The sequence below is a fragment of the Centrocercus urophasianus genome, unplaced genomic scaffold, assembly GCF_019232065.1.
Source record: "Centrocercus urophasianus isolate 14NV4802_14NV808 unplaced genomic scaffold, USGS_Curo_1.0 seq_10, whole genome shotgun sequence".
In the NCBI taxonomy this organism is placed as follows: domain Eukaryota; kingdom Metazoa; phylum Chordata; class Aves; order Galliformes; family Phasianidae; genus Centrocercus; species Centrocercus urophasianus.
The window spans coordinates 86,130,924-86,145,279 of NW_024884142.1; the positions used below are offsets into that span (position 1 = coordinate 86,130,924).

General features: G+C 42.7%; 1 protein-coding gene across 1 annotated transcript in view; it reads right to left on the minus strand.

Moving 5' to 3' along the window:
- Positions 1-9,247: 9,247 nt before the first annotated feature.
- SUSD4 (sushi domain containing 4) overlaps positions 9,248-14,356 on the minus strand; it is a 69,210-nt gene continuing 64,101 nt past the window's right edge. Inside the window, exons 6-9 of the mRNA XM_042819414.1 lie at positions 14,023-14,214; positions 13,398-13,542; positions 10,765-11,147; positions 9,248-9,872 (exon numbers count right to left, since the gene is read on the minus strand). Coding sequence (XP_042675348.1) covers positions 9,844-9,872; positions 10,765-11,147; positions 13,398-13,542; positions 14,023-14,214 — 749 coding nt within the window. The 3' untranslated portion in view covers positions 9,248-9,843. The remainder of the gene's footprint in view (positions 9,873-10,764; positions 11,148-13,397; positions 13,543-14,022; positions 14,215-14,356) is intronic.

The following is a 14,356-nucleotide window of genomic DNA, read 5'->3' on the forward strand; positions in this document are numbered from 1 at the left end:
CTTTAGCTCATCCTCCTTTTAAAGTAAAAAACACTCTCTTCACTCTGCAAAGCAGAAAAATACCAGTTAAATACCAAAGGTCTTCAAACTTTATTTGATTTGCAGTTTATGTTATTAAACACAACTCTCTGAGCAGTGCCCTGGGGTGCATGCCTTTGTCAGTCAGTAAACAAATCTTTTCTACTGTGTTTAAATATGTACTTACCTGGCTAAGGCTGCTTCTTTCCAGTAAAAGCACTTACAAACACATATCACATTAAGCTTTGAGATTTCAACACAATCAGAAGCTGATATGTTGTGGGTTTCTGTGCTGATTTTTCCTCCCAGGTTCCTAATTTTGAGCACGAAATTTGGCTGCCTCACTGTGGATTCCCTATTTCTCAAGGGCACAATTAATGTGGAAAATTAACAATTAACAAGTGGAAAAATGAAACCATGCAGCGCCAACACGACAACATGGCAAAACCTAAACTTCATTTGTTTATTTATTTTTTTTCAGTTGTTTGATTCACTTTGTTTTCAGTGGACTCCCTTTGGAACCAGTGTTGAAAACGTTCACTGCCTCACACAGCTGAGGAATACGTGGATACAGTGAGCTGATAGTATGCTGCTGATTAAAAAATCTAATGCAAGGAAACAGGGAAAACAAATGATAAAGCACTGATGCATGGGGAGGCCCATTCTGCCATAAACTGTGGCAGAAACGTTTCATTTCTTGAGAAAGTATGGCCGTGACCTTTCCTGCTTAAAATATTTAAAACCTATGTTTATTTTTATTTTATTTTTTTTTAACTAGTTCTTAGTTTAAACTAATTTTATGGGGGAAAAAAAAAAGGCAATTTTAAGATGAAACAGTGTCAGGTTGCTGTTCTTGCCAGAACTGCCAACTCTGGCAACCCCCCTCGTGCTGGAAACCAACACGAGACCTGTGAATATGAAATCTCATTTTAAAAAACAGGTTTGGAAGGCATAAAATCTTCTCAAGAAAATCTGTCCGTGTTAACGGATGGATGTCATTTCCTCCCTTGTTAGCTATTCTAGAGCAGGCAGATCTTTAATTTACATCTGCTGTCTCCTAGTGACATAAAATATGGCTTGGTGACACAGTCTAAATGAAGAAACTGATGGTCAGAGAACAATTAATCACCTTCTCACTCATAACTTCACACAAAGATATTAGGTATATTTGGGATACTGTGACATCTGAAGATGAAGACAACGCTGTGCTGAATTTAAAAGGTGCCTCAGAGGGTAGTGGCTTTGTTTTCACTGAAACAAATTGGAACCTCAGGGTCCTGCATGGTGCAATGAAACTATCCTTTCCCAGTGAGCAGCTGTAAGTGCCTGGAGCTGCTGAAGACTATTGATGACATGCTGAAGACTATTGCATGGCACCACACTGTGAAGGCTTACATGAATGCAGAATAGCCTCAGTTCAGATAACTGGAGATGCAGCATCAGAGAGGTGGCCTTAGGCTGAACACTTGGCAATTCTTCCCCCACTTTTTCCATAAAACAGAGAGAACATAATTATAAAATCACAGAATGGCTCTGGTGGAAAGGGACCTTACAGATCATCCAGCCCTAACTCCAACTGCTGGGCAGGGCTGTGCCCCACCAGCTTGGGCTGCCCAGAGCCCCATCCAGCCTGGTCCTGGGCACCCACAGCTTCTCTGGGCAGCAATGCCAGCCCCTCACCACCCTCTGAGTAAAGAATTTCTTCCTAACATCTAATCTAAATTTCTCCTCTATTAGTTTAAAGCCATTCCACTTTTCCCTATCACTAAGACCGTATAAAAAGTCAGTCCCCCTCCTGCTTGTAAGTTCCCTTCTAGTACCATGATGAACTCTCCCCAGAGCCTTCTCCAGGCTGAACAAGCCTGCTTCTTCAGCCTTAAATCTTTTAGTAGCTATGCCTATCTGCAATAAGATGCATATATGGCTGGTCAGCGCAGCACCATAAGCTCAGTTAAGATGCTGGACTTACAACTGCCACAATATCCTGTTAGTGTCTGGCTTCAATACTGGAGCTACACATACTCTGCAGTGTGAACACATACATAAGCAATCCTGGTGTGGTGGTTGCACAAGACACCAGGGGCATCCGGACTTGGCACTGGGCTAATCATCCTGTTTGCTGCAGCACTCCAGTAAAAGCCAATTATACCAACCTTCAGTAACATTTATATCAGTGACAGACTGCAGACATTTATAGTCTTCATCAATGAACAGGCTCAGCTAGGCTAAATTGCTCTGCAAAGCTTTATAGTAAGTAATTATCAATAACAGGAAGCTATGGTAATGGTTACAAAAGAAAGAACAACTGGTTGTGCAGTCATTAGCTCCAGAGCACCAAATGAGGCAGGCAAACAGCATGGGCTGTGGTGGAATTAATAGGAGGGACGGCAGCAGCAAGTGGCATCTCCCACAGAGAGGGACAGCGGTGGGGGGCTGAGGTAGATGCTAAAAGACACTTGCTTTGGCAACAGCAGCCTGTACACAGCAGTAGATAGATGGAAGTCAGATGCTGATAGTAATAAGGTGCATTAAAAATAAATCTAGCCTAATTAGGTATTTAAGAAAAAAAAAAAAAGACATGAATCTGACAGCTCAGCAACTGGCAGCTGTTTAGATCTAGCAATTATCTCAAGGATAACAAATCCATACTGGAGCACCAGGAAGCGGGCAGATGAAGTGCCCTGCTGTGCACCCTGAACTGGGCTGGAAGTGTCCATTTTCTGAAGCTATGGGCCCTGCAGTTTTGGAAAAGAGGGTATTTTTAACATCTCTAATACTGAAGCCCGCTAAAGTATTAGCTAATTCTTTGAAAGCCTTTGGCTGTATGCTTGTTGAGGAGCATTCACCTGCACCTGTGAATTCAGGGGCCAATGAAAATGAGCTCACAAGCTCAGGACCTCAGCAGACAGATCAATCACGTACGTGGTGATGTGGGCTTCCCTCAGCATCCCTCTCTAACAACTTCCATGCACCATTTGTCAGCAGAGCGAGGAGTGCTGTGTCCCTTCTTGTCCTCTCTGCTGAGAGCGTAAATGAGGAAGGCAAATATGAGCAACCTCTTTGGAGGGATCGGATGTTGCCTGCTGGGTACTGTGCTGCAATTAAGCAACTTGTTTCACATCCCAGCATGACTGAGATGGCAGGGTGAAACAGGAGCAATGCTAGTTAGAAAAAGAGGACAGTCAAAAGATGTGCAGAGGGGAAACAGAAAGCAAACAGTAAGATGAAAAACATGGACCCAAAACAAAAGAGCATATCATGCATGGGAAGCAGAGGAACATATTGCAAGCAGAAACTTGCAAAAGAGGCTGCTGACCCCTCCGGACAAGAAAGTATGTCTTTCCTTTCTGCTGCTTGACTCTATTTTGAGCCAGTTACATTAACCAAACAGCTCCCTCTGTTCCTCCTGGAGAACATGGGGAACTCGTTCACATATTGCCCTAGATATTACTAAAATGTAAGTGGCATTTCTTCCTCCTCCAAATTTCTGGTTGAGATTTGTCTGGGTTTTTGTTTGTTTGTTTTTGTGGCTGCACATCCTGACGTGGGACACTGACAGCAAAGCAGGGCCTCTTCCTGCTGTAATGCAACCCCCTGGAGAACTGCATCAAAGGGATGAGAAATGCCCTTGACAAGGGGACACGCTGCTGGGTTTGGGGCAGATATTCACTTACTTTCTAGCTCTTCCTGCCCCCAAGAATCCCTGTGAGCCCAAGGACAAGAGTTGGAGATGAGCATCTTTCATTCTTGCTGCTCCTCATCTGACAGTCAATATGCTGAGATGTGCCAACAGATGCAGCACAGCGCAGACAGGAACAAGCAGTTTCTGTGGCATAGGAAGAAGTTTTGCATAAATATGACAATGATTTCTGCACTACAGCACCTGAGCTGCTGTTTTCCCTTGAATTCAATAGGTGTCTTCAGATAATTGCCAAGAGAGGATTTACTTCACCTAATGCACAGGGAGTATTAGAAGGGCTGCATTCATTTGGCTGCCTGAGATAGATCCAAAACCCAGAAAATCCCATATTTGGATTTGTCACAGAACAAAGTTTTGAAATCAATGTCACTGTAATGCAACAGGGCTTATTTCACAGGATTTCACTGGAGTTCAGCACACGCTACATGAAAAGCTTCTTCTGGTGGAATAGAGAATATTTCCAGCTTCGATAAATCATGACCAGTTTGCCCAGCACCATCGGTTTGATATGCAGTCAGCCACTGTTTATTTGAAATCTCCCCCAACGGAGCTTTATGGCAAGTTTCTCAGACCATCTCCTCCTACCAGTAACCTCCCTCAGGCCGGAAGGTTTTTCCTGATATCTAACCTCAGTTTCTGCTGCAGCTAAGCCTATTATTTTTGTCCTATTTATGTGGATGCTTCCCTTCTACTTTGCAAAATATGCTTCTTACAGAAAGCCAAATTCCTCTGTCCCCTCTGGTCATCTGTTGTTTACACACAGTCTACACAGTCTCTAACCTGACCTGTGAGTGGAGGCTTTTCCAATAGTTGCTGATTCTCTCTGCATGGCTTCCCTCCAGCCACTTCACATTTTCCTAGAAGAGGGGAAAAAACTGCTCAGCATTTGACACAGCACTCTCGCTGAGGCTTGACTAGTGCTGAGTGGAGCTGAAGGATGGCTCCATGCATTTTAAAAGTTACCGTTCTGCGTAAACATCCTCATACTGACATTTAACATTTTCACAACAGCCAGGTCCTGTTGAGTCATGCTCAGGTTGTGATTCACTCCTTGCAGAGCTGCTGCTAGACCTTGGATCCCCACCCTTCCCCCAGTCCTCTGCAGGTCAAGCCCTTGTTTGTAAGCTGGTGTTGAAGGCTGGCTTGTTGCTCACTTTTTCCTCCTCCTCCTTTTCATTTTTTTTTAGAAACAGCATGCCAAAGCCAGTTCTTGTTTTTCTTTCCTGGAGTTCTCAGTACGCACCCTCCCCTCCCTCTGCTGACAGTACATGGGTTGTCTGTCTTCACTAACTTGCTGCTTCTCCCCTCACCAAGAAAGGTTTTCCTGGGTTTGTTTTTTATTCACATCCAGACAGCTCAAGTGAAAACAGCTCATGAACTGCATGAGATGCACTCCTCCACCCATCTGGCTTCATTTGCATAGGGAACACACTGTCATGATCTTTGAAGCTCTCCAATCCCTAAGGGCCCCCAAAGCATCCCCCTTCCAGAAGCTCTGGCTCAGAGCTTGAGGTGACCCGAGCTCTCTGACCAGGGCTGGGGGCAGCTCTGAGCCCAGGAAACCAGCTCACACGTTGGAGTGTGGGTGCAGATCCAGGGGCCAGCAGAGCTTTTCCTGGCAATTCCAGTCCAAAGGAAAAGAAAAGCAGAGACAGTCCTCTGTTCTCCCCTCAAGCATGCAAAACCTACTACCTCAAATCACACAAGTTTTTTCCCCATAATACCCTTTCAGGAAGCCCTGTAAGCAAAGAGTAAAAACCTCTTTTTCACCTTTGCAAGTTATATTTAGTACACAGCTATCAAAGGATTGTCAAGCAGTATCAGTACATCAACGTTTTCTAGTGGAGGTGCAATTCTGCACTTTTTAAAATAACAATGGTCTAATAAGCCATAAACTTAAATTTATTGAGCTACTCTGTCTGACCTCCTCAGCTGAACGACTGCAATACAATGCACACAGCAATGTAAATCTGTAGAGCTCCAAGTATCATCTAGAAGCTTTCATAACAGAAATTAATGAATAGGAGTCCAAACATTTCATAAGGAATGAAATTTTGCAAACTGTTAAAAGACCAGCTAAGGCAGATTGCGTGTTATTTTGCAGAGCACCTATAGCAAGTTCAATATTTTTCATGATATTACAAAACAAAAATCACTTAACTGACCATAGGCTTGCCAGGTACTCCAAAGCTGGTGTTGCAGCACTCTTAGGTTGTTTGCTGGTGTGACAATGAAGAACTTTAGCTGACAGTGCAAATACTTCTGGAAAGCATGGGACCTAAAAAGAAAGGAGGTGGCAAAGAAAGTACTAATACCAGACAGATATGATGGCAATACAGAAAATTTCACCTGAAAAAATTGCAGATCTTATGTAGCAAGAATAGAAGATAATACGCAATGTCATAGAATCATCTAGGTTAGAAAAGACCTTCAAGATCACCAAGTTCAATCTGACCATGTCCTTATGTGCCACAGCCGCATGCCTCTTAAATGCCTCCAGTGATGGGGACTCCACCACTGCCTGCTGCAGCCAGATCCAATCCTTGACCATCCTCTCTGTGAAGAAATTTTCCCCAGTATGCAATCTAAACTCTTCTGGTACAACTTGAGGCCATCTTCTCACATCCTATCACTTTTCCTCTGAGAAAAATGTCTGACACCCACCTCACAGCGGTCTCCTTTCAGGCAATTGTAGAGAGCAATGAGGTCTTCCCACAACCTCCTCTTCTCCAGATGGAACAATCCCAGTTCCCTCACTTGCTCCTCATGAGTTTTATTTTCTAGTCCCTTCACCAGTTTCATTGCTCTTCTCCGCAAACGCTTGAGTAATCCAATATCCTGCTTGTAACGAGGGGCACTACAAGATGAACATAGGATTTGAGATGTGGTCTCACTAGGACTGAGTACAAGGGGGTGATTACCTCCTTGCTTCTGCTGGCCATGCGTTTTCTAATACAAGCTTGGATACGATGCCAAGGGCTTTCATGGCCACCTGGGCACACTGTTGGCTTATGTTGAGCCTGCTGCCAACCAGCACCCTCAGGTCCTTTTCTAACAGGCAGCTTTCCCCAGGCCTGTGTCAAGTGCACCCTGCACTTACCTCTGTTGAATGCCATACGTCTGTGGGTGGCTCCTCTAACCAGATTCCTCTTCAAAACCTTCCTGCCCTCAAGCAGACGAACAGTCCCACCTAACTTGTTATCACCCATAAACTTCCTCTCATCCAGATCTCTCATAAATATACTAAACCAGATCCAGTACTGAGCCTTGGGGAGTGCCACTGGTGACTGTCTGACAACCAGACTGATCTTCACAGTGACCCTTTGAGCCCATCCAGCCAGCCACTTCTTCACCCAGCAATCTCTATGCCTGTCCTAGCCACAAGCCACAATTTCTCCAGAAGAACACCATGGGATGGCATCAAATGCTTTACTAAAATCCAGGGAGATAACATCCACAGCCTTTCCCTCACCTACTAAGTGGGTTATCTTGTCATAGAAGGATTGTCCCGATTGTATGGTGTGATGACGTTCAGGATGATCTGCTCCGTGACATTCCCTAGTACTGAGGTCAGACTGGCCTTAAATACATGTTCACTAACCTCCAACCAACTGGGGCCTCCTCAGTTAGCCAGATCAGCTGGTAAATGGCAGAAAGTGGCTTGGTGAGCATTTCACCAGCTCCTTCAGTACCACTGAATGAATCCCATATGGTTCCACAGACTTATGAACGTTCAAATAATGTAGTAGGTCAGTTTCCTACTGGAGTTAGGTTCTTCACCTAACTCCATTTCATCATCTTTCAAAGCAGAGGGCTGGGTACCCTGAGAACAAATGGCCTTACTGCTAAAGACTTAGGCAAAAAAGGCATTAAGTGCCTCAGCCTTATCCTTACCTTTCATTATTGCGGTTCCTCCCACACCCAATAAAGAATGGAGATTATCCTCGATCCTCCTTTTGCTGTCGTTCTATCCACAAAGCATTTTTTTAAAATTGTCTTTTGCTGCACCAACCAAGCTGAGATCCAGTTGGGCTTTGGTCCTTCTATTTTTTTTTTTGCCTGCACAGCTTGACAACAGCTCTATAGCTCTCCTGAGTTGCTTGCACCTTTTTTCCAGAGTTCATAAACTCTTTCTCCCCAAGTTCCTGAAGATCATCTCTGTTAATCCAGGCTGGTCTTCTGCCCCACCAGCTTGGCTTTTGTTGCATTGGAATGGACTGATCCTGTACCTTCAAGATTTTTTTCTTGAAGAAAGTTCAAGATAAGAAAGTAATCTAAATCAAAATGATCTCATCAACGATAATGGGGTATAACTGAGATTATACTAATAATTGTCTCTCTACTGCTACACTATTCTGGTGGCTTTTTTTGTTTTTTTGGTCTCCATTAGCTTCTTACTGATATATAGCATTGCTGACAGGGTGCTTATAAACACTTTATCGAATGTTAGCTGCAAGTCTATCATACCACTGCCCCGACTCATCAGTGGTGTCAGTAAACATTGCCACAGTGCAAAGAAATAATTAAATAATCAGGAACAAACAAGAGAGCGACTTGTAGCAATCCCCTACTTAGAACAATAGAGATACCATAGGCTTACTTTGAATATAAAATCAGAACTTGGTCTCATTTTTTCCCTTTGCTTTGGATAAGCCCACAATGGCAACCTCCACCATTAACATATGGTGAGTTCTTCCTCAAAACGCCGCCAGTTTAACATATGTTTCATCTCCGCATTACCATAAATAAAGTGGGAAATCTGCTTGGCTTTCAAGAAGCACATGAAGCAGCCAGGAATTTTTCCTGACAAATAACAAATGGCCTGTGATACAACAAGGATGAACTATTCCTACAGTCTTTAGCACAAAGCTCTGGCACAGCATGCAGAAGAAAGCCAACAATAACATGCGTGGATAAGCTGTGCCATTGCTGCACCCATTTCATGTGCTCTGCCTAAATAAAACCACTCAGTCCAACTGGAGCTAAATAATGGACATAAAATGCTATAGAGTGGGGGTTCTCCAGTGATCCCATCTTTCAGGTGGGAGCTGGTGAAAGAAGGAAGGAAGGGAAAAAAAGGCCAACTAGACACAGTCTGATAAGTCAAAAGAACTGAAACTGAACTTTATTTTTTTAAAGTATTCTACAATAATGGCTCAGAATACTACCGCAGCGCACAGGGACAAGGCAGTGCTCTGGGCTATGACTGTAGATTACTCTAATGCATGTATTTGTCAAAGCTTAAGGAAGGTTGAAATGTGGCAGTTCAACATTTCTTAAGCAAATATTTCATTATTTTAACACTTTCTAGGTCTTTCATATGATAGCAGGATTTATCAAATGCAATGTAGTCACAGAAGTCTTGCATAAATACAAATATTGATACTTTACCTTGAATATTGTATATTATATAAATTCTGCCTTACCTTTAAAAAAAATCTCCAGGTCATTATGTGATCCGGAGTCTTTCCTTTTCTTTCTCTGTAAGAGTTTTTAAATATATATATATATTTATATATATTTGCTATCATACATCAAAGTACATACGAATCCCATTGTTTTCTGCAGACATGGTATGAAACAAAATAACCAACAACCAAACCATAAGCTTTCTGATTTACATAGGATAGTCAAAGAGGATCTTCCCTCTTTAGGGTGTGTATTTCAGGACTAGGTTTTTGTTTGTTTGTTTTTGGTTTTTAAGTTTGAAAGGCTTCTTCATAAACTAGAGGTCCACAGATCATTTAAAGCAGTCTTTATAAGCAAATTTACATACTTTGACATGCTTTTGTGAGGCAGTTAGTATCAAAATCCAATAGTATTTTTCTACAGAACCATATGACTTTCTGCGATGCAGATATACATTTCATTTCTAAAAAGCCACAGTTCTTTTTCTACATCTGCTCTCATCAAATCCCCAGGATTCATTCATAAAATTGCTGTTCCAAGTGCTGATGCTGTTATCTCCACTGTGGATTAAGATGTACACACAATCTGGTGACATCATCGTGTGGAAGATTGGTAAGTACCCTCCCCAGATCCACAGATAGTCTTTTCTATCTCTGAGTGCTCAGGATTCATGTCACCCAACGGTGCAATGTGATGATGACATGTCTCCATGCAGGCTAAGGGTCTTCTTCCATCAAAGGAATCTCTGGAGCAAAAAGAAAAATGGTATTGATTACAGGCTGGGTCTTGCCTTTAGATGTTTTCAGAGTAGTATTATTAGCAACTCGGAAAAAATATAAATGCAAAATTCTGAGCAATATATAAAGAGTCTCCAATTCTATACCCCATATGAAAATCACAGAATCACAGAATTGAGTTAGAGGGGACCCTTAAAGGTCATCTGGCCCAAATCCCCTGCAGTGAACATGGACACCTACAGCTCAATCAAGTTGCTCAGATTAACCTACTAAGACTATCCATGTTTCCTAAAACAAGTTAGGCCCACCAAAGCTAAGTACAAACATCTTTTCTACTACATTTAACATGGAATCTGCATTCAGAGTAGGCAGAGCTTTACTGGCATCATCATCATTCCTCCCACCTCCTTCCAGCTGTCCTCTCCCACTTATGATGCCATTAAAAGTCAGCCCCAACCCTATGGTGCAGGAGACTTCTTCCACCCCAATCTTCACCCACAATTCTTTAAATGTCTCTAAGGAAAGCTAACTGGTTTCTTTATTAAGCTGAGAAGGCTCTGTCAGAACTAAATGAAATTTAGTGTTTAGTATCAATCCATGCTCATGATTGAAATGCAGACAGTAGTACACGATGATCTGCCTTCTACCACAGGGTTCTCTCCTGCATGTTCTTATATTGTGACTCCCATGTCCATAAAGTATATGTGAATGCTCACATGCCTTAGACTGAAATGTTTATCATGCATGCAGACACAAAGAGCTTGTCAGTGAAGGCTACTAACTCTGACTGGATATAAAATACATGGTGAAAGTAAAAAGCAGGTCAGCTGGCTTTACTGATGCTCTGTCTGTACAAGCAAACGTCTAAGGACTCGCATATGGCACCCACGTGTGACTCACCATCTGTAATATCAATCCGTGGGCTCGTGGACACAGCCTCCCCAGCAGTGCTCCGGGAGGCATCAGTTCGATCTGAGCTGGCAAGCACTGCTGCTTGGCACACTGGGGGTGAGTACAAGCTTTGGAGCAGTTCAGAAGAGACTGATTGACTCTCACAGCTCTCAAATTCACTTGGCAGCATGTCTGTAATCCTGGGACCAGGATAAGCAGGAGGACTTTGATCTTCTGTCTGCAAAACATGCCCCTGGTCCACTGTGGCTGAGTATCCAGGTGCCAGAGCATTCAGGCTGCTGCTTACAGCTTCATCGTAGGAAGGCAGCATGACAGGAACACCATCCACTACCACGAAGTCGGGGTCACCCACAGAGCCCTCCTGGTTGCCTCTAAGTCAAACACAGGAAAATGATCACAGAGAGCCAGAGGGTTTCATAGAATTGTTTCAGTTGGAAGGGACCCTTAAAAGCCATCGAGTTAAACTCCCTGCAGTAAACAGGAACATCTGCAGACAGAACAGATACTCAGAGCCCTGTCCATCCTGACCTTGGATATCTCCAGGAATGGGGCACCCACCACCTCTCTGGGTAACCCGTGCCACTGCATCACCACCGTAATTGTAAAAATCTCCTTCCTTATATCCAGTCTAAATCTCTCTTCTTTCAGTTTGAAACCATTTCCCTTTGTCCTACCACAACACACCCTGCTAAACAGTCTGTCCCCTTCTTTCTTACAGACCACCTGGGTTTCTGAAGCACCTTGGAGCAACTGCTGAGTGTAAGGAAACACAACATTTCCTAATGGCACAAATTGATGCTACAGGGCCATTAACATTCACAGAGGTGTTTGCCTCACAGGTCTGCAAAAATCTGTTCAGATTGACAGTCAGGTGGAATCCGTTACAATTGGATAAATGAAACAAGTAATGTGAAGCTCAGTTTAGAGAAGGGGAAAAAAAAACCAAACAGGTGCTTGGAGGAGATAAGGAGTGCCATTTGCTGTGCCATGCAGAGTAGGTATCATGGATATGAGATCACAGATGTTACTCAGCAGTCACAAGTGTCTGAACCCCTGCAAAGATGCAGGCTAGAGCAAAGAAGTGTTTGCAGCACATGTAAACAGGCTGTTATTGGATGGCAGGGTTTTGTTGCCAGATATTGGATTCCTTCAGTTCTTGCTCTCAAAGGATGAAGGCATTTAGCACTAGGCTGGTTCCCTTTAAAAACAAAACATTTATATTATGCTGGGAAGGTGTGGTAAATCCCAAATTACTTGTTTTATAGTCAGTCAGATCACAGTAGAGACTCAGCAGAAAGGAGTTGGTCGCAGGTACCATTGGGACAGGAAAACATCTGGGAAGAAGAGGCCAGAAAGCCACTTCAATAAGCTAGAGGAGAGCAGGCTAGCTGTGGTGGAACCCTTTATCCTCAATTCTTCATAATTACACAGGTATATGTACACTCCCCATATGCTATACATATGAATATGTATGTTAGTTTATACATTACAACTATAGAATCATAGAATCATTAAGGATGAAAAAGACCACTAAGATTGTCTAGTCCAACAGTCAACTCATCCCCACCATGCCCAGTGACCACATCTCCCAGTGCCACATCTCCATGGTTCTTGAACACCTCCAGGGACAGTGACTCCACCACCTCACTGGGCAGCCTGTGCCACTGCATCACCGCTCTTTCTGAGAATGAATGTTTCCCAATCCTAACCTGACCCTCACCTGGTGCAACTTGCAGCCATTACCTCTCATCCTATTGTTATTACCTGGGGGAAGAGGCCGACCTCCATCTTGCCAAATAAAACATATATTTTCATGTACATACACTTAATTAACAATAAGAGTACAAAGTTCATCCTCCTGTATTGACCTGGGGACATATTCAGTAATATACAGCTTTTTACCTCTCTCCTCTGTACATGGTAGAATAAAGACAGAAGAAAAAGAAAGAGAAGGAGTCATTCAGTCAAAGCCCATAGCAAACTGAGCACAGACTGAAACCTCAGAGCGGATCTAAACCCAGATACAGCATTAGCTCTGCCTAAACTTTAGCATACCTGTCTTTGTTTTTTCCAGTGGTATGATAATAGTAATACCATCTACTTGTCTCTTTATGAATGCTGTGACAAATGCCCAATGACATATGTTGATAATATTTCATGGAAGTAAAGGAAAATGTAGGAGATGTTTATGAGGGGAAAGCAAACTTTAAATTTAATTTCGTCCACAGGAAAAAAAACCACCAAAAAAAAAAAAAAAAAAAAAGATCTTTCATAAAATTTACATTACTAAATCTATAGAACTTAAAAAATTAAGTCCCTCAGCACCCAACATTGAGTATTTTAAACCATTTTTGCTGTCAATGATTTTCACACAACTGTCGACTATTCTTACATGCAGAATCAGGAATCAGTAGTTAGCAGAGCTGTAATTGCACCCAAAATGAATCTGGACAACTTTGCCTTTTCCGTAGAACAGCTATGGGAAGTTCTACGGTTCCAGGGGTGCACATCTCTGCAGGTAGAGCAGAGTTTGAAAATGGAATCAAGGGCCCCAGTCTTAACAAAAAGACAAGATAGTAATAAAATAACATAATAAAATAATTACAGAAAACAGTACAAACCTTGGAAGGAAATGTGTCTTAAATTTGGTCTGGAACATTCTGGCTAAGATGACCAGTAGAAGTACTAATAAAACGCTGGTAGCAGTAAATGCCACTATTTTCCATGTAGTCAGGAGGGTCTCCTGTGTATTTGGCCAGGTTTGTTCTGTAACAAAAAGACGATAATACCACAGTTATGTCTGATCATTACTGTTGCTAGTTTGTATCAATTCAACAATACTCAGAAGGGCCAGATAGGATGAGTGATTTCTTATAGGCATGTTTTACATGCACATACATATATATGAATCAAATTTGCACTCATTAATCTAATTCCAGATACTAAAGCAGCCTTAACAACAAGTCGTCACTGAGGCCGGACCTTGTTTTTTCCCCTTGATGTTATTTTTATGCATGCAATCATAAATTTTGCTTATCTATGTATTAAGTTATCAACATTCAAAAATAATTTGAAAAGCTAAATATTGAAAGGATCATTCAGGAAATAAAATATGCTGCATTTAATGGCATCTTAAATGAACAATTGTCACGTAAGCATGAAATAATGAGTTTCACCAGACATTACTCACCTCCTGATTTGCTCAGAAGGAGGTGGGCTACAGGAGGACAGAGGCTGCTCCCTTACCTGTTTTGACACAGTAGACTTGGTAGGAGGGGAACCACTCTCCATACTGGCAGGTGATGTATTTGTAGTCATTGGTAAGGGTGTAGCCGGGGTCACAGTAGAACTCTACCACTGTCCCGTGGTTGTAGCGCTCGCAAGGCCGCGGATGGCAGATGTAGTCTCCATGGCTGACCATTGGAGGTAGCGGACAAACTTGGGCAAACAGAGAGAAAAGGAGAAAGAAGTTAACCACAGCGACTGACCAGTGTGCCTCAAAATCCCCTCTAGGCTCCCTGCTTTGTGGGTAGGTACATCTGTGTGGCACCAGTGGATGGATGCACGCACCTCCTGCAGC